The 18611-nt window shown below is 41.7% G+C and overlaps 1 protein-coding gene across 1 annotated transcript in view; it reads right to left on the reverse strand.

Moving 5' to 3' along the window:
- Positions 1–706: 706 nt before the first annotated feature.
- macrod2 (mono-ADP ribosylhydrolase 2) overlaps positions 707–18611 on the reverse strand; it is a 413397-nt gene continuing 395492 nt past the window's right edge. The window contains exons 16-18 of the mRNA XM_085297273.1: positions 4022–4057; positions 3542–3604; positions 707–2045 (exon numbers count right to left, since the gene is read on the reverse strand). Coding sequence (XP_085153399.1) covers positions 2026–2045; positions 3542–3604; positions 4022–4057 — 119 coding nt within the window. The 3' untranslated portion in view covers positions 707–2025. The remainder of the gene's footprint in view (positions 2046–3541; positions 3605–4021; positions 4058–18611) is intronic.

Raw genomic sequence — 18611 nt, forward strand, 5'->3', positions numbered from 1 at the left:
TCTTAGTTGAATCCATGAAAAATGCCAAACATAACACAGTTTGACAAGCATAACATAGTATTTTTGTAACGCAAGGTGATTCCCAAGGCGCTATTAGCTGAAAACCTGGCAGATCTAAGCATACTAAATAAAAAATAAGGAAACTGGACAAGTGGAGGACAAAAGAAGCAACAGCCTTTAAAAATGTATCTATAGCTGATGAACAGCATCCAAAAATCGCATCCTTAAGAAATCAGGAGAAATCCAGGAGAAATCCACCAAAGACAGGATCAGATAGATGCATCTGTGTAGCCACTTTCAGGTTTTGAATTGTGGCCACAGCGACTAATTGTTTATATACGTGCTGGTTTTGTTGCAGATAAGAGCTTCTTTGATAACTTGAGACTGAGACTGTGGTAACAAGCTTTTTGTGAGGTCTCAGGCGTTTCTCAGAGGGTGGGAGGGCTCTGGGGTTAGAGGTTCTGCCAGATATCTTGTCTCGTTTGATACAAGGGAGAGCCTGAGGGCCAGGGAGTGAGCATGCAGGAGATCAAAGGACAGACTAATTGTTTCTGACTGCCCAGAGACACACGACTGATTGCTCTGTTACAGTTGTTGAATTTCACACACAGCTGAGAGGAAACCGACTGTGCTGGTCGCTATTAGAATAAAATAAAACATACGCTGCTGTCATGACGATGGCAACGAATCAAGACACAAAACAAGGTACATTAAAAGCTGACCCATTGCTTCCACCTTAAATTTTATTAGTTGTTTTTTGTGTTATAATTTAGCAAAGCAAACATCAAAGTATGAAGGCATCATTTCTAAGAACTGTAATTTCTCTGATCTTTAGTATGGCACCACTGAAAATAATTAATGACTCATACCAACATTTGAAACAAACCAAAACCCCTTTTTTAAAAATTAAAGAAAGGAAAAAAAAACAGGTGTTAGCCATTACATGTACTTAAAAATACAAATCATCTGCAAGCAATACACAACCAAGAACTCATACATCTCCTCCTCAGGTCTGTGATTGTGATGGTTTTTTTGTAATTTGATATGAAATAAGGCAGATTCATTCGATACAATTATAGACAATCTGGTAAGAAGACAAGCGAAAGCGAAGAAGACTGCAATTCTTGTTTATGTAGGTGAAGTTCAAAGCAATTTCCTGGCATGCACTGGAAATGGCAAAGAAAAAGGAAAGGGGAGGGAGGGGAAATTAAAAAGAAGACTCAAATCGATTTGTTGAAAAGACACTCACATCCTCGTTTATCTGCACGGGCGTTAATGAACAGTTTCCTGGTTAAAATGAGTAAAGCTGCAGTCACGGCAGCAGCGGAGATGAGACTTGATTAGTGATGTTCAGATGAAAGGCCTGGCAAGCGGCACGTCGCCTCACAGACCCCAACGCGAATCGGGGCATTGGCCGATCTGACTAAAGAATGGAAATCGAAGCTGCGGCGGTGTGTGAGGAGACGTGGCAGGTGTCAGTGTGTCGCACTCCAAAGCAGATTACAAATGCAGGCTGTCGTCCCACTACCGAGCGCCATCGTGACTGTACTGGTGGCGTCAGTAAAAACTAAAAAGGATGGTTGATGTTTAGCATCACCCAGCCGGGAGTGTCAACATGTAGGAGCTGTGGCTGTTGTCCAATGACAGCTTCGCCATGCTCTCACAGTGGGTTTATCAAATAGCAAGACTTGAACCTGGTTTATCTCATTGCACCCTTCGGGCAGAATGATGTATGACTCTAACACACAGTGAGGTATGGCTCATCTTTTCTGGTTGATATGTTCAAGTCCTATAAGTAAGGTTTTGTACATACATATACATATAGTACATACATATTTCAGGGATGAATAGTTTAACCAAGAGAGGGGAGGGTAAGTAAAGTTGGGAATGTGAGCATCTTGTGAGTAACTGGTTTTCCTGGGCCAGTGTCAGAGCCCATACTGACATGGGCCAGGCTGACACCAGTGTGGCCTTCGCACAGTTTGCTGGCTGTCAGATGAGGCTGATTGTCTTCCCTTCAGCTGGTCAGTCTTTCTTCTCAGTGCCTGGATGGAAACAAATGACAAGACATTTCCTCAACACTCTGTCTTGGAGGCGTACTAGGAGCAACCCTTGAAGCTCTTTTCTAAACTGAACGTTTTTTTGGGTTTTTTTTGGCGTAATCAGAATCAGCATCAGCATCATCAGAGGTTAGTGGGAAAAACCCAAAAACTGTTGGTCATCAAACCACGTCTTTATTGATATATACTGATCATCATTAAGGGTAAAGGGGAGGTCGTCAAATGTTGTCTTTATTGTGAAAAGAGTTCAAGATTTCTGGCTGTGGATTGCATTAGACTGTAAAGGAGTACATAAATACAAGTCAAATGAAACAAAAGCACTAATCTGTAAATGCCAGTAAACAGGGATGACACGTACTTTATAACAACTCAAAGCTTCGTCAAAATCCAGCTCAGTGATGCTCGAAAAATTGTGTGCGGCAGACAGAGACATCGAGGCAGATCCGTTTCCTCTGTTCCCATTTCACCGCAAATGACGTGATTTTTGTGTTTGAAGATAAAACAACACATCAACTTTGCTCTAAAAATGTCATACAGTAAGTTTTGATGTTGTACTCTGGCTAATTTTAACGGCACACTATGAACTAACCATCTCCCTCGCACACAGTCCCACCCTGATGCACTCGGTTGTCCAGCAACAGGCTTTTTTTCCCCTTTTCCTGGCTGCTTTGTCTGGCATTGTTTAAGCTCTCTCCTTTCTACACCAACCCACCTACCTCTGCCAAGTTATTTCATATGCTGCTTCCCTGTCCTATTTATTCAACCCCAACAATCTGTTCGTAGCAGTTGCTTAAATGAATTTTTTCTACCTGGAAACTATACGATGCCCAAATCCGAAAGCCATTTTTTTCTTTTTTGGCTCATCGCTTCTTTGGACCCACACAGAGAACAAGCGTGTTCACAGAAATTAATAGCATCCTCCATAGATGACTACATTCAAATTATATGCTGTCTTATTAGCCTAAATCTCAACGAAGACCTGAGGATAAGACCAGTGTAGTATCCTTATCAGATATGATTTATTGGCATTATTATTACCCCTACAGTCTGTTTTGGCTGCATGTTAAAACAATATGCTTTGCGCACTTGATTTATTAAATGTCCAATAGTTGAGGGTGCAGGTAATTCATCATACTCAATCTCCAAAGACGTGCCGACGCGCATATACTAAAATATCAGGGTTATAGTTGCAGACCTGAAATGGGTACAGAGGATTTACAAATGCATTTGGCCCTGAAGGAACACGTACTGCCGGCTGCCTGCCCCTACAGAGACAAGGAGATGGAGACAGACGGGGAGGGGGAATGGAGACAAGTAGGGTGAAGCTGGGTAACACTTGGCTGTGCGCAGCGGAGGATTCTCGAAAAGAAGTGAATTTTAATTCAGCAGCTGTGGCCACTAATAAGAATCCACTTATAGAGATGTGTGTGACATCAGTGTGAGCCAGTAAGCGGGTGTGAGTGCTTCTTTCAAGCTTTTACCTTTGGACTGAGTTAGAGTTGAATCAGCTTGTTCCGAGTCCTCGACAGGATCGTTCGTCTCTCCTAGAAGGGAGTAAAAGAAAGGAGAGCGGGGAAATATTACAAGAGGCCATGAAAATCAGGCAGCCCTTCCCACTTTTGTGTGCCAAGAAGCATCAATATACCTAAACAAGCGCTGCCTCGCCAAGCTTGTGAGCCTGAGTTCGGTTTGTAGTTACAGTGGAGCTAAGAGAGACGGCTTCAGATCAGGACTGAAGATTATGCGAACATCTCATAATGATTTTTTTATATGTGAATTCATTAAAAAACCGACTTCTGATGCTGTCTGCAGCTTCCCAGCTCTAAAATTTAAATGCATCTTTTATATAATCAAAGGCTAATATGTACTGTGTTGTGAAAAAAGGGAAGAAATTGAGGAAGGGATGTGGCTGTCAGGCTGTTAGGGAGTCTCTACTCTGAAAACGCATAATCTCGGCTCACCTCCACTGCTGGTGCCAGTGTCGTTCGTCTGAGAATCTGTAACATGGAGAACACACAAATACGCACATGTTAGCTATTCTAAAAGTCGATTCGTGCACGCGGATACGGTTAAACAGACTCAAATTTGGGTAAACGCAGCCATTATTCAGGATTATTCAGCGACTCTTTGTGCTTTTGTCAAAATGCTTTATGACCAACAGAGTCGATCATCCTGGAACTAGTCCAGGATTTCATGAGCAAACATTTCCATTTATCCTGATGCTTCAACTCTCAAGCCTGGAATTTCAGCGCCCTCCTGAAGTGCAACACTTCAAAACGGAACAAAACAAAATCTGAGAAGGGAGAGAGATGCATTCAAAATTAATTACAAACCACCATTCCCATAAGGCAGCTTGAGACCCCCCCAACATCCACCCACCACACACACACAGACGCCCCCAACCCTCCTCTACACGCTTCCCTCTCCCCGTCTATCCTCCCCGTTACCTCTGTAGTCGCACAACTCCTTCGTAGTCACTCCCAGAGCAAACCTTCGCGCTCCCCCCTTTCGCAACAGCAATCAACCAAACAAAGCAGACCATAAAAATAACCACACTCCCCAGGCAGTCTGGTGATGATGTAAACAAATACAACTGCTTCGGGATGATAGAAGCAACCATGGAGTCTAAGGCTGCTCCGGTGTTCTGTATGTTCAGAGGAACAAGGCTGCGGTTGAGGTCATTATACACTCACGGTTGTAATTGCAGGTATCTAAGGTCCTCAAAGCGAGATGAAAGTTTGTGCATTGCACAATAGCTTTCCCTCGCTGGCTGTCTCACTAGGACTCTGTCAGCTGTGTAGAAAATCCATTATACTGCTTCTTCAGTATAAAACTGATTTAATCTGTTGCAACATATTGGGATAAATTTCTCCTCTCCAAGACACCACCGGGACTCAAGGACTGCAGAAAAGCAGGAAGGATGAAGCAACAACAATATCCCCCTGCTTTCTTTTACCGTTTGATCTGTGGCATGGAAACGGCCTTGGAATTATATTATGTCCTTTTTATCTTCTGGTTATTTATAACTTGGATGTTATTTTTTATTGCTTTGGCACAATGCCTGTGATTTCTATCAGTAATAACGTAATTATACTTAGGAGCATAATTGATGTGGGAAAATAGTAACGCACGCACCATATGTAGACTACAAATCTTGATTCGTTTGTGCTTGCCAGCAGTGCGACAAGTGCGCTTCAAACTGTTTTTTGTCTCCTCCAAGTAGTAATTGGTTTAAATTATCTGGCTTAAATGAACTTATTTAAAACTTAATTTGAATTTTTTGCCAGCCTGTCCCCAGATCCCAGACGTGACTTTAAGTAAAACGCTATCAGAACCAACCAAAATGACTCATCCAGATGAAAAATAACCAGAAAAGGAAAGCAGCTCTAAATAACCCAGAATTTCCCTTTAATGTCTTCTGGCTTATTATAAATTAATCAAAGAAGCAGATTTTCCTGCTGTAATAGACTAAACTGACAGGAAGCATGACACGCACATTGTGCCAGATGTGTTTTGGATGTGTTACCCGTATGGCATCAATAGTGAAGTAATTAATTATGCATACGCATCAAATGATATGCCGTTCATTAACGCTTTTCCACATAATCTCTATGTGCATTAAAGCTGATGGCGAGACATGGGAAATGTGCCCGACACTGGAATACAGCCTCCGTCGTATGAACTAGCTTAGCATGTCTACGCGTAGCAGCAGGAGCTCACTGAAGCAGCGGCCTCATTCCAGATGCTCCTTTTTTGTTCTCTCCTAGGTAATGACAACACGGTCTTGGAGCTTGGGTAGCATCCTCCTCCCCTTTCGATACCCAACACTGATCAAAACGAAGGAAAAAAAAGTTCAGATTTTCAGATGATTGTGGCTTCAGCTTCTTTCTGACTGAAGCTTGGAGGGAACAGCAGCATTGGTTTCTCTCGTTCTCTAATTTGTGCTGACAGTGAAAGGGCTATCATTTAGAGGAGCATCAGAGGGTGCTGTGGTAAACACATAAACAAGATATTTTTTTGGGGGGGGGAGAAGAAAAATGGGCCTCTGGTGAAGGAGAAGCACAGTCCACAGAGGGCAGATAAGAAAAATAGAAGAAAAACAGAGTGAATTGACTACTCCCTCAGCGGGGAAAGTGGACAGCTTACAGCAATGTTTTTTAATACCAAGGACTTGAGGGGTCCTTGATGGTGACCCCTAGCCTCCATGCTGGTATGTAAATTATGAGCATTCAGCCCTGGTTACAGAATTTGTATGTACATGGGTTAATGTGAGTCTACAGAAAGAGGGCAAAATAATTGAGAGCTGGTGACTGTGCTGGCCTCTCTGCTGCTTATCAGCTGACTTCTTCCACTCGAAATTCTTCGTGCATAGCTTGGAGCTGCGCTTTGGGTCGTTGTCTTGTTGTAGGAGGAAATTGGTCTTTTTCTTTGTACGCTGGTTTGAAGGCCAGGACGCAGGAGTCACCTTTTCAATTTTGACACCGAGACTGGTGTTTTGCTGCTGCCATTTATTAAAATTGCCAGTTGAGGACCTGTTTCGTAAAACAGAGATTCTAATGTACTTGTCCTCTCGTACACTTGCGCAACAAGGTCTCTTAATTCTCTTTCAGCTCTACTAAAAGCCACTTTGTGTTGTTTTGTGAAGAAAGCAGAACACTTCAGGGCTGCGAGAGATCAGATTTTTACTTTCGAACGATCACGGCCACGAGGCTCATTCACGATAACATTATCATAGGAATAATTCAAATACTTCTATAACCTTATTTACTGTCTGTCTGTCAGCTTGTTAGCAAATTTAGTTAATTTTTGCAACAACGCATGAACAAATCTTAAAATGTAAAGATTTCACAACTTATAGAAGCCAAAGATTTCTGCCAGTTATGCTCCAATCTTACGGGTAAAGATAATGAAATCCATAATTTTAGTATGTTTTATGTTTTATGATGTTTTTATTACAACACACTGACATCTCTTGTGTTTTTTCTCTAATCCCAGACACCGAACTAGACAAATGCACTGCTTCTTTAATCAGCACAGCAGTTTTCAGATGTGCTGTCATAACTGGAATTACTGATCAATTATGCATGAAAGACTTTACATTAGGTGGCAAAATCTGCCATCCCAACAGATGAGCGACCCCAAATTTATGAGTGAGGGCGTGCAAAAGAGAGACTCGACTTCACTGAGACCGGCAAACTTGGATGAGGTGACTGGTAATGAGATTTTCCAAAAGGGTTTTTGATCTGATTCCACATATTTGAACTGTAATCAGTTATTATCGGTCATGATATCATCGTGTTTTGGTGAAGACGAAGGAGACGGAGATCAAGCCGGACTAATTTAGAGATGGGCAGAGGTCACCCGGAATATCAGAAACATTTCAAACGTTAACTAACTTTTAAGTTCTTTAACATTTTTTTCTGTCATTTCAGCCTTTTAGAAGTTCAGTTAAAAACATCCTGGAGAGAAAACCATCAAGAAGGAGGAAAACTGCATGCGCTCACATTTCCACACATGAGAGAAGGGAGAGGAAGGAAGAGAGTTGGGCATAAGTCACCCTCGCATGCAGACAAGCAGAAAATTACATCCCCCCACCTTCCATTCATTTATTAGACAAGCGGTAGTTAGCGTTTTGTTGGTCAGCATTAGTATACCGCAGCACAATATTCAGTGACGACAGCAAGTGTGTTTGAACTGCAGCAGCGACGAGTTAAAATGTGAAAACAATGTTTGAATAGGAGACGGATTTTTGATTAGCTGTAGCTTTTGTGTGATAAGTGTACTCATCATTGTTAAATGGTGTTTGTCATGACCACCAGCATTTCTGCTTTTACGCAACTTTTAATGGTCTTGTCATTCCAACTCAGCCGGCTCGCAAGGGAGGCAGTCCCCATGGGTCACCCACATAGCAGCATGGGAACCGTCTCTGTTTAATGTTCCAGACAGGAGCCGTGAGCAGAACAGGAGGTTCCCTTTGTCCTTTAGCCACAGGACATCTCACAGTCTTTTTTAATCTCGTCATCTTGAGCAGTTAAAAAAAAAAATGAAAGAGAAAAGAAAAGAAATCGATCGAGGTGTAGAAGTGTCTGCGCTCTACAGTGTCAGTTCCCTTAGGAGAATTTCTTCTGTTCATTTGATCCTTAAAGCATGGCATGGCAGGCTGGTCTGTTGTGTCTGAAAACATCTCGGAGCTTTGATCCCAAGCAGATCACACAGGTGTCCAGCTGCCTGCTTCCACTCTAACAATGAACATGAGCCATGGCGATATCAGTCTAGGAACAACTGAAAGCCATCAGCACATGAACGGTTCACTAGAGAATGCGCGACGTCTTGCACCGAGTGCATTAAGTACTTCTATTTTGCCTGAGTTCAGTCTGTTGTTTGGAGCTTTTGTGATGCAGTTGGAGGGCCACGGCTTGTTCAATGGCACGTTATCTTGAGAGAAAAAAGAAGGAAAATGTCAAGGTCGATGCCAGTATCTGTCGGTGCTCTATTCTTTTCAGGGGGATGAGAGGAAAATTATTTAAACTGGGTGGTCTATGGGGGACTCGGGACTGGTCTGTCCTGGGTTATGTATATTTAACAAGTATCAAAGAGTCCCTCATTGAACTTTGCATGGGCTAATAGCTTTGGGTCTGATATGCCTACTGCAAAGATAATTAAAGACATCCCTGCTCAGGCAAAACAAGAATGGGTGGAGCTCAACAAGTGCCCAACCAAAAGAACTAATGAGCTGGTAAATGTGGAAAGCAACCCATTTTCATATGTTAATTTTAAGTTTGTAGTACATGCTTGTGGAAATAGCTTAGCTGCATGAGCTGCCACTCTCAAAGCAGTAAAAAGAGGAGGGGATTTTGTAAAGGGAGGCAGTAGGGGGTGGTGGTGGTGCTGGAGGCAGCATTTGATAGCTAGAGTTTTCTCTTCTACGAGATGGAACACTGTCTGACAATCTGAGCCAATTAAAGAGCATTGAGCTGTGACCTGCGGGCTAGGGAGATGAAAACAAGCCTGTTCAGTAAACACTGACCGCCCCTCTCTACTGCTATCCTCCTGAAAAGCCAAGAGTCTTCATTAATATTCTGCCTTTCTTCTCCCCAAGAAAAGGCCAAGGGGTTGTGGACACTAAGTAGCATTGTGCTCCCCTGCGGGTTTGGGTAACCTTGTAGTGGTGGCTGCGGTGGGGCGGCTCAGAGTTGTGTCAGGGTCCTCTAAACAGACTGAAAAGGCCCAAACTCATTACAGAGGCCTGGGCCATGCTTGACAAGATGAGAAAACACAAAGTACTCCGAATGAGTGAAAAGAGAACAGGACACCATCTGCTTTGGGGTTAAGCTACTACTCGGGGAGAAGTGAAGATGATTAAAAGGCAGCCAGCAATGGCAAGAGAAGAAGGGGGTTCAGATATGCTACAAAAATGACCAGTGGCAATCCTTTGATAATGCAAAGGGTTTGAAAGAAACACGAAAGCCAGTAAAAATGTTGTCTCCATTGGCAAAGTCTCTCCTTAATCTCTCTTTTTAGTCTTTTTCTATTACCCATTTCGTCCAAGGTAGTGTGAGAAAGTCACCACCGTCTGTCAGAAGACAACAGAGTGGATTTTTTTTTAAAAGAGCCAGAACACTGTGATGCAAAGAGATGAAAGGAATAAGTGAATAACTGATTAAGTAAAGAAGTAAGAGAGGGAGACAACACAAAAATAGACACGGAAGGGAAAAATGCAAAAAAGGCCTCCCCCTGTGTGACCTACATACCTGCTAAACCTGCTGTCAGTGGTGGCCTGCTCCTCTCTCATCACTCACTGAATTACTTTACATAATCTTTAGACTCTCCCTGTGCTGCTAAAGGGCCTGCTGCAGGTAGATGCCCGCTGCTGTTTTCAATACCTATTGTGGTTTACTATATCAAGACACAGACGGTCTTGCAGGGGGAGAGATGAATCCGGCGCTAGGTGATCCGGCTAACCCCTGTGATACATTAAAATGGGACACGTCACGTCTGAGCGAGGTGTGGAAGAGGCATGTTTGCAGAGGATGGCCCGGGTGTGTGTGTGTGTTGCCGTCTTTGCAGTTATGCATTGACTTGCAGTTATGAAGTGATGCCTCTTCTGGGCAGCTCAAGGTTTTCCTTATGGATTGGACTGGTCAATATAATCAAAGTGCTTGTCTAGACTGCAGAGAAAACAGAAGCCCGGGCAGAGCAGCTGTTTATCACCGAAAGGTCAGAAAAGGAGCAGCTTGATTGGCGAACCTCATTAAAAGCACCACGTATATTTCAGCAGTGGACGTGGACGTAACGGAGACATCATGATAAAGGATGAAGCTGTTCACCCTCTTTCTCTGCAGATATATTTTCAGTGATACATTTTAATGACATAGCATGACGGCAAAAAACTGTATGGTACTGAAGTTGAAACTAATGAAGCAAGCGAACATTTTGTTCTCAGAGTTGATGTGGTAGAAGCAGGAAAAATGGGTGAGCGTTAGGGTATGAGTGAGTCTGACTAGAGCCAGACTGTGATGGCCAGACGACTGGGTCAGAGCGTCTCCTAAACTGCAGTAATCAGTATCTATCAAAACTGGTCCAAAGAAATTACAGTGGTGAACCACCGACATGGTCATTGGTCAGAAATGGCCATGTGGTCCAAACAGACGAGCTACTGTAGTTCAAACTGATGAAAAGTTTAAAAATAAAGTGCATCACAGCTGGTTGTGTGTTAGACTGCATAGCCGTAGAACAGTCAGGGTGCCCATGTGGACCCTGCCCGCCCAACTAAAGCGCCAAAAATTGGCACATGAGCATCAGAACTGAGCTTGACAATAGAAGACAATATTGGGCTGATGTTATATATAGTATAATGTTGGACTGCAGCTAATGAATATTTAAATTTTCAGTAAATCAGTTCATTATATTCTATAAAAACTGTAGACATCAAGTCTCCCATCAAGTCTTCCTCTCCCCCTCCAGGAGACAGGGAACCCATACAGAGATCACTCATCATCACTCAAACAGCGTCTTTTGTGTCTGTGTGTATTTTATAATACGTGTGCCTCGGTGACTGTGACTAAAATATGTTCCAGACATTTCAAAAACACATTTGTTGCCTCTCTTCTGGCTGACAAATTCTCTCTCTGCTGAGAGTTGATTCATTTGCCGTTTTTGTGAACCAAACAGTGGGTGGGGACGGGATAAGAGAACTGATCAAAAGAGGAGCTTCAAAGAAGAAGAGAAAAAGTGTAGCCTGTTGGATGAGGCCCCCTCTCTTTGAAGCCAGCTTCTGGGCCAAAGGTGGCCAACGTAATGGACACTGTAGACAGTGTGTGCTGCTCTCCATCTCCAACTAAATGACCAGCGTTCTGTGTTTCTCCACAATGCAAAATGATCCAGGCTGCTATGTGGGAAATATATGAACTGTTTAGGTGTTCAAATACAGAATATTTAGCTGCACACTGCTAGGTAGTAGAGTCAGTTGTTTCATGTGTCACCATGGCAACATCAAGCCTGTACCTAGCCATGTTCATCAGTTTTTAGTGCCCCTCGACAACAGTGCTTTTTTTGGTTGCTACTAACAGTTTTTCTGTATATTTGCAGCACGTTCCAGTATGTGGTTCGCTTTTCACACTTTGCAGCATAAATGATGCGCAATGGGCTGTCACATTAGTGAAGATGGTTCGTTTATTTCTCTGTGTTTGTGGAGTTGCAGTGCATTCAAAGCTCTCAGTGCCACTGTAAGACGGCTGTATCCTCAGCCTTGACAGGAAAGTGTTTACTGAGGTCACGGATAAAAGGAGCAGGAGGGATGTTTTCCTGTATATGTATACTTTTTTTTTTGCAGCCAGAGGAGTCACTGCCTATCGGTCATTAGAAAGAAGGTTCAAGATGCTTCTGTGTTGGCATTACGATTCTGACTAGAGGGTTGTGCTATGAAACGACGCGAAAGAGTTAACAAGCTACGTGGAGCGAGCTTCAAGTCAGAAGCGCCACAGTAGCTCTCTTTAACCTGGCTAAATCGCCATGGTAACTCGTAGGGCTGGGCCATATTATACCGTTCACGGTAATACCGGTATAATGTTAGGCAACGATAGGAAAATGATATATCGCGATAGAATATGAGTAAAACGCGCATGCGCAGTGCCTTTGTTTTCATACGCACATGGCCGATTGTTGAGTGAAACAGATGAACCAGAATTGGTTTGTAAAAATGGTGCAACTTCAGTGATGTGGAACTGGTTTGGTGTTTGTCCGTCAGATACACGACAAAGCACATTTTTTGCAGAACATGCAAGCGGCCGTTGTTATTGTCGTATTTGTCGGACTAAGATGCTCTTAAATCTGGGAGTAATCTGGGTCCTAAACTCCGTATCTTCAGGCCAAACGAACACTGCAGCATCACTTAGAGTTAAAAACTGTCTCAATTCTTTCATCTTTAATAAAACGATCAGCATTGCTGCTTAACCAGGTGAAACTATGAAGTTTAACTTCCAGGCATCCATGAAAATAAAATTTATTACATTTAACAGAGTTAGAAGTTAGCAGGAAGCTAGCGGAAGTTAGCTCGCTAGTTTCGCTAGTTACCTAAGCATGATAATGCATGTTCTGACTGAGAGATTTCTGAAAAAATTCAAACGTACAGCTCTGCTATCACTTCCAACATAAATGAAGACAGGAAACTAAACAGCAGCGTTTGTAGGGTTACTGAAGTTGGGCTAGCTGGTATATAATGATGTGCTACCTGATCGCTAGCGACACAGCTATGTTAGCATAACATAAACAGTGAAGCTGGAGGACGAACACTAACACTTTTCCACTTATAAAAGTTAACGTTAAAGTTCCTGATAATTAGAGACAAATGCAATCACATGGCAGGATGCTGTAAACGGACCAAACTTCAGTCAGGAGAACAACTGAGATAATCCTTCCACAATACGAGGTTAGTCATTAATATACTGCAACAACATGGGAATAGAGCAGAATTCATTCATTAATAAATCAATGGTACAGAAGTGGAGGAAGCAAGAAGAATGAGTTTAATAAAGTTTGATTTATCTGACTGCTTTGTTTCGCTTAATGTGTCTTATAATCCCGTGCACCTTATGGTCTGAAAAATGCGTACTGCACACTGCAGTTTAATGTTGCAAAGCACCTCTTTTTAACTTCAGTGGATATTATACATGGTTATGCTCAGGACATGTCAGCCCATTTCTAGTGGAAATGCCTTTTGGTTAAACTTTCAGCAAGGAATTTGCATTTGCACTGTTACATTTTTATAAAGCTTTAATGTACATAAAAACCAGCTTCTTGTTTAAGTGAAAATAAATGGAAGGTTGTCTTTTTGCGCTAGTAATGTTGTGGAGTTGTATTTTGTCTCGCATCAATTATATCGTCAGTTATATCGTTATCGCAAATTTTCAAATATATATCGTGATAAATATTTTTGGCGATGCGAACTGTGTGTGAGCAGCTTAAAGACGAAGTTAACTGCTGGTTCCATTATCGGTCTAAATGAACTGGATATGAACATGCTACACTTTTTCAGTGGGGATTTCACGATGAAGCTTCAGAAACGTTTGTGTTTTTATCTCTGTTATGTTTATTTGATACAGAGTAACCCAAAATTGCCAAAGTACATCAAAAGCAGGAGTCAAACTGATTTTAATAATAAGGAGAAAAGCTGAATTAATGTGACCACTCGGTACTCAGAAACAATGCCACAGCATGTGACTGGTAAAGCTGCTCACACTGAACTTTCACAGTCGGTATAAAAGGCTATAAAATATAAGTTTAGCCTAGTATCTTCATTTAGTGGCAGCCTGCTCCCCTAGGAGCCACACAGTGTTACAGTATACAATGTTATGCCAAAAGTTAATTGTGTGCTGACAACCCTTAGCCACAGGAAAGGCTGCGCTGCTCTCCAAAATTAGGTTTACATCACCAGTATCCCACTGTTCACAAAAGACCAAGACAAAGGGGTGCAATACAACCAATTAAGTAAAGCTTTTTTGCTTTTGTAGACAAAGGACCATAAATGCAAAGCGACATCAAACTCTAAGTGGAGTATACTAGTAACTGTGGGATAAATTCACTGGAACTTCGAGTCTCCGAGTGCGTTGGACTCAGAAGAGCCATTTAGGCTTGTTGTTGGTCTCTACCACTCAAGCTGCTACAATAAGGAAGTAAAATACATAGAAATCAATATCCCCCCAAATAAACCTTCCTAACAAGAAAATGCAACCAATTCTCCAGACGGTTGTTAGAAGGGGATTTTTTTGAGCCTCTATTTGAAACTTTTTTTGTTATTGTTTGTGAAGTGGCGAGAGCTGGATTGTGTGCATGTTCTTGGGCACCATATGGTACTCATGGATGCAGCTGGGCTTTTTGATCATAACATCGCATACAGTAAGCTGTGAGTGGTTGTGGCGAAGCCACAGTGCTAAATAAAGCAGTCACGGCCATCAATACGGCATGTTCAAAACATCCCGGCCACCAGGGCAGCGGGAAAAAAAATACACATTTGGTGCTTGCAGTTTGTGACATGAAGGCATTCAAATAACAAGTGAAAACTTGGATAATTATGATGAAGTTGCGTTTTCTTTAGTTGTTGTGATGCTTTAAACAACAGAACAAGTCTGAGCAGTGAAAAGGAATCAAAGAAAAAAGGGACAGGAGCAGGGGGGATGTAAGCTCTGTATTTTTGTAATGGGGCCTTGTCTCTGCTGTGTTGAGGCTAAACTGTTTGTGATAACCTGCTGGGTATGTCTCTCTGTCTCCCCTGCAAGCTTCCTTCTGCTTGGCTTTAGTATCCCATTACAGTCTGTCCCTTATTTGTCCGTCTGGTCTGCACCCAGCCACCCCGCTAAAGTAGCCTCCTTCCATAGTCAAGGAGCTCCTTTCAACCCTGTTCAGCCTCTGCCAGAGGCCAGCTTAATCAAAGGTAGGAAAATTTTAGGATCACTTACATATAGAAGATTCTGGCTTCCTTAATTGCAAGGTTTCCTGAGCATTGTTTTCAAGGAATATATTGAGCAAGTCTAATGCTCACATACTAAATTGACAAGCACGTAACAATAAATATCATCAGAGAGCACAAAAATAAATAAAACATTTGCAATCTATTACATGCAAAAGCTCCTCGTAGGTAAAGCCAGCTAAAAACCTGATAAGAAATTATGGACGAGCTGCTGTTTATTCAGTGACATTGAACCTTTGCAGCCATTAAATCTTACCTTTGGAGCTAAGACAATAGCTATCGACTACTGTAGGAAAATCATGCTGCATGAAGGAAAAACAATCTCTGCTCACAATTCAGATTTATTTATTCCTAGCTTTAGGCAAAGAGTCTTATTTTAATTTATGAGTGTTCCAGGAGCTCACTGAAGCGGGTGCCCACTCTCACAAGTCACCAGAACAAGGCTTGCTGAACAGATCCTCCAAACACAATAACAATCTAGCCCCGCGATTTTCATTCTAAAGTGTGTTATGAATATTCATAAATATAGGCTGCTTAGGCTTTGATTCAGTATGTGGAGCCTTTATAGCATTTCTCCTATCAGGCAAAGAATCGTATTTCTCGTGCAAGATGATGTGTGTGTGTAGATATACATATATATTACTGTGCCTTCCTCCATATATATCTCTTCCTCGCACAGATACTCAAGATCAAAACCCATAATATAATCTTCACTTCAGTTATTGCTTTTAGATGCTTATAAAGTTGCATTGAGGTCAGACAGATATAGATATATAGTTAAGAACAGGAGGACTAAATACTTGAACCGAGCAACATATTTACAGTATACAAACAGGCGAGAAAGATAAACACGAGATGGACGTAGTTGGTAATACGAAGTGATAAAACCTGACTCACTGAATAAATTATTACATTAACAAGTTACAAAGATGACGACAGTGAAAACGAACAACACAAAACTGTTTTATTCAGCTTTGCGATATTTAGTGTGATTCTTCTGGGACTGACATGCTTAGCTGTGATACACACTTCCATATGTGTAATATTGAGCTACGTGAGAGCTACGGGGTGTCAACCAACGTTGTTGGCAACTGGGAGACCACAGATATAAATGTGCAAGTGGAAAACAGGATGGCCTTTTAAGAAAATTGTAGAGACATACACAGTCTGTCTGTAATGAATCCTTCAATGTGAATAATAATATGAATATTGTAACCTGCTCATTATGAGGTTAATCAGCGTGGCCTCCTGGTATGAATGTTTAAAAGACTAGAAAATACCAAGTGGGTAATTTTTAAATAAGGATGCATCCACAACCTCAGGAACAGTGTAGCTCTTTGATGTCTGCTACAGTTACTGCAAATCCTGCTCTGTGGTCAATAAAATGATGTACACAACGGAACAATTATCCCAGCAACAAATTAGAAAGCTTTACTCAACAAGAGCCAACGAGTCTTCCTTTCTCAACTGATTTTTTCCCTTGATTTTGTGATTAGGGGCATCCGAGTTATCTTTAATCTTGGATACTGATAGCAAATTGGCAACCATGGTTTCATCTTAACTCGTTAATGTTCAGACTGAAGTTTAGAGTTTTAATTTGCAATGCTTTAAAGCACTAGTTAAGCTCAACATGGCGTACGAATCCAGTCAATGTTTTGAAATTATAGGGTTACTACGCAGGTTAGAAAGTGTTTAAAAAATTCACGCAATTAACAACCAGATACATGGAGCTAAGAATTGTTTAAAAAAAGATTTTGTAATACATTTGGGGAAGAAATATTAAACAATGTAGCTCCGTGGCCATCAGTTTTCATGCATTTTTATGGGATTCGTGGTAATTACCTCTCTGTTTCTTTTTGTTTTTCAATCACAAACTCAAACGCACATACACACACGCACCGAGCCCAAAGCCAGATGCTTGTTTACAAGTGCCTTTGGTGTATTTTGTCTTCCTGGCAGGCGGCGAGGTAAGTCAGATATGGCAAATTCTTGTAAAAACAGACTTTTGGAGATGATTGAATTAGTAATGTTAGCTCACACTAAGAGGGCACATAATGGGAAATGGCAAGGCAAGATCACTGGTAAAAAACATATGTATATATATATAATTAACCATATTCCAATGATTTTGATCCTACGGATACACATTTGAGATTAGTGCATGCAGCCAAGTTACCCAGGATTGCACAGACTGCCAGCCCAAATCCATTTTATGGCACGTTCAGACTTTATCCAGAATGGATTTAGAAAGTCTGGACAACAGACAACATTCTTGCAGTTTGGATCCAAGATACATTTGGGAGCGATTTCCAATCAGTTTCAGCCCATACGCTCTGGCCACTCAAAGATTTAGAAGGGCTTTTTGTTGCACTTGCAATGCAACACACAACAATGTCAAACTCAGAGCGACAGAGTGGCGCGGACCAGAATCCATGCTGCTACTGGACGAACACTATGGAGGACAACAACCCATTGAGGGAAGGAGGGATACGAAAATAAAAGTTGTCTGTGAATAATTTGGGAGATGTAGTCCTGCAAAGAAAGGCTGCACTGGAAAGCCAGGCAACCAGCATAAGTTATTAACTAGTTATAGGCAGTTTGAAAAGTAAGGAAAAATAATTCAGCTTATCAAAGATTAAAAGTTAAATAAGACACATAAATCCTTTCTTGGGGAAATGAGGCAAATATAAGATATGATAGATGTAACGTCTGTTTGACTGAATGGCAAGATAATCTTCAAAGGTATTTATGTACTCTAGAAATGCACAAATCTGTTACAAAACTTAACCGAGGTACGTTGTGCTTTCAGTTACTGCCTGATGTTTTGACAGAAGCAATCAATAAGTAACATGAAGAGGAACCTAATGTACAGAGTGGATATATAATGTCATGTCAGTGTTGAAAATCCAGCAGAAGGTCACACATGGAAGCTCAGAAGATCCCTGTATGCACACACACAGGCTTCACATACAGACATATGTGTGTATATGTGCAGCAACCTCATATTATATCCTCAAATTGTTTGATTTCTCATGCATTCGTCCCATCATTATGAACTATTATATTACCTCTTTCAGTGAAGCAGATTTAACCTTTACAGCCATGAGCAGGCAGCCTGATTACACTTATGTTTAATAAAAGGTTATTTGCTCTGGAATCATTTGGTCTTGTCTTGTGAATAGCTGGTTACGCATGGCTAAGCCAAGCTGTGTTGGTCTGCATGATATTCAATATCTCAGACTATTTGGGTTTGCACTCCGTCCAAGGCTGCTGCTCATCTATACCAAATGCAATCTGCCTGCAATCAGGAGTGGCACCACTGTTTACCGCCCGACTGTGCCACCACGCAGTATGTAGCCTATGGAAGCCTAGACGGTGACAGACAGTAGCGGGCTCAGGCAAGAGGCAGTCAACAGGGTGGAGTGAAGCTTTCCACTGAAGAAAATCCTGTAGAGTTTGAAGGCTATATTTCACTGGCTTTCAGGGAGAACGGAGAAGGCTATCTGAGACAGATCTATCAGGAATGTTCACTCTCACCCTAAATTAATTGAATGTCAGTCAAGGAGAAAGTGAAATAGAGGCAAGAG

This window comes from Mchenga conophoros, linkage group LG13 (genome assembly GCF_057382185.1).
Source record: "Mchenga conophoros isolate Kocher_MC1m ecotype Shallow Benthic linkage group LG13, M_conophoros_male_GT1.1, whole genome shotgun sequence".
NCBI lineage: Eukaryota > Metazoa > Chordata > Actinopteri > Cichliformes > Cichlidae > Mchenga > Mchenga conophoros.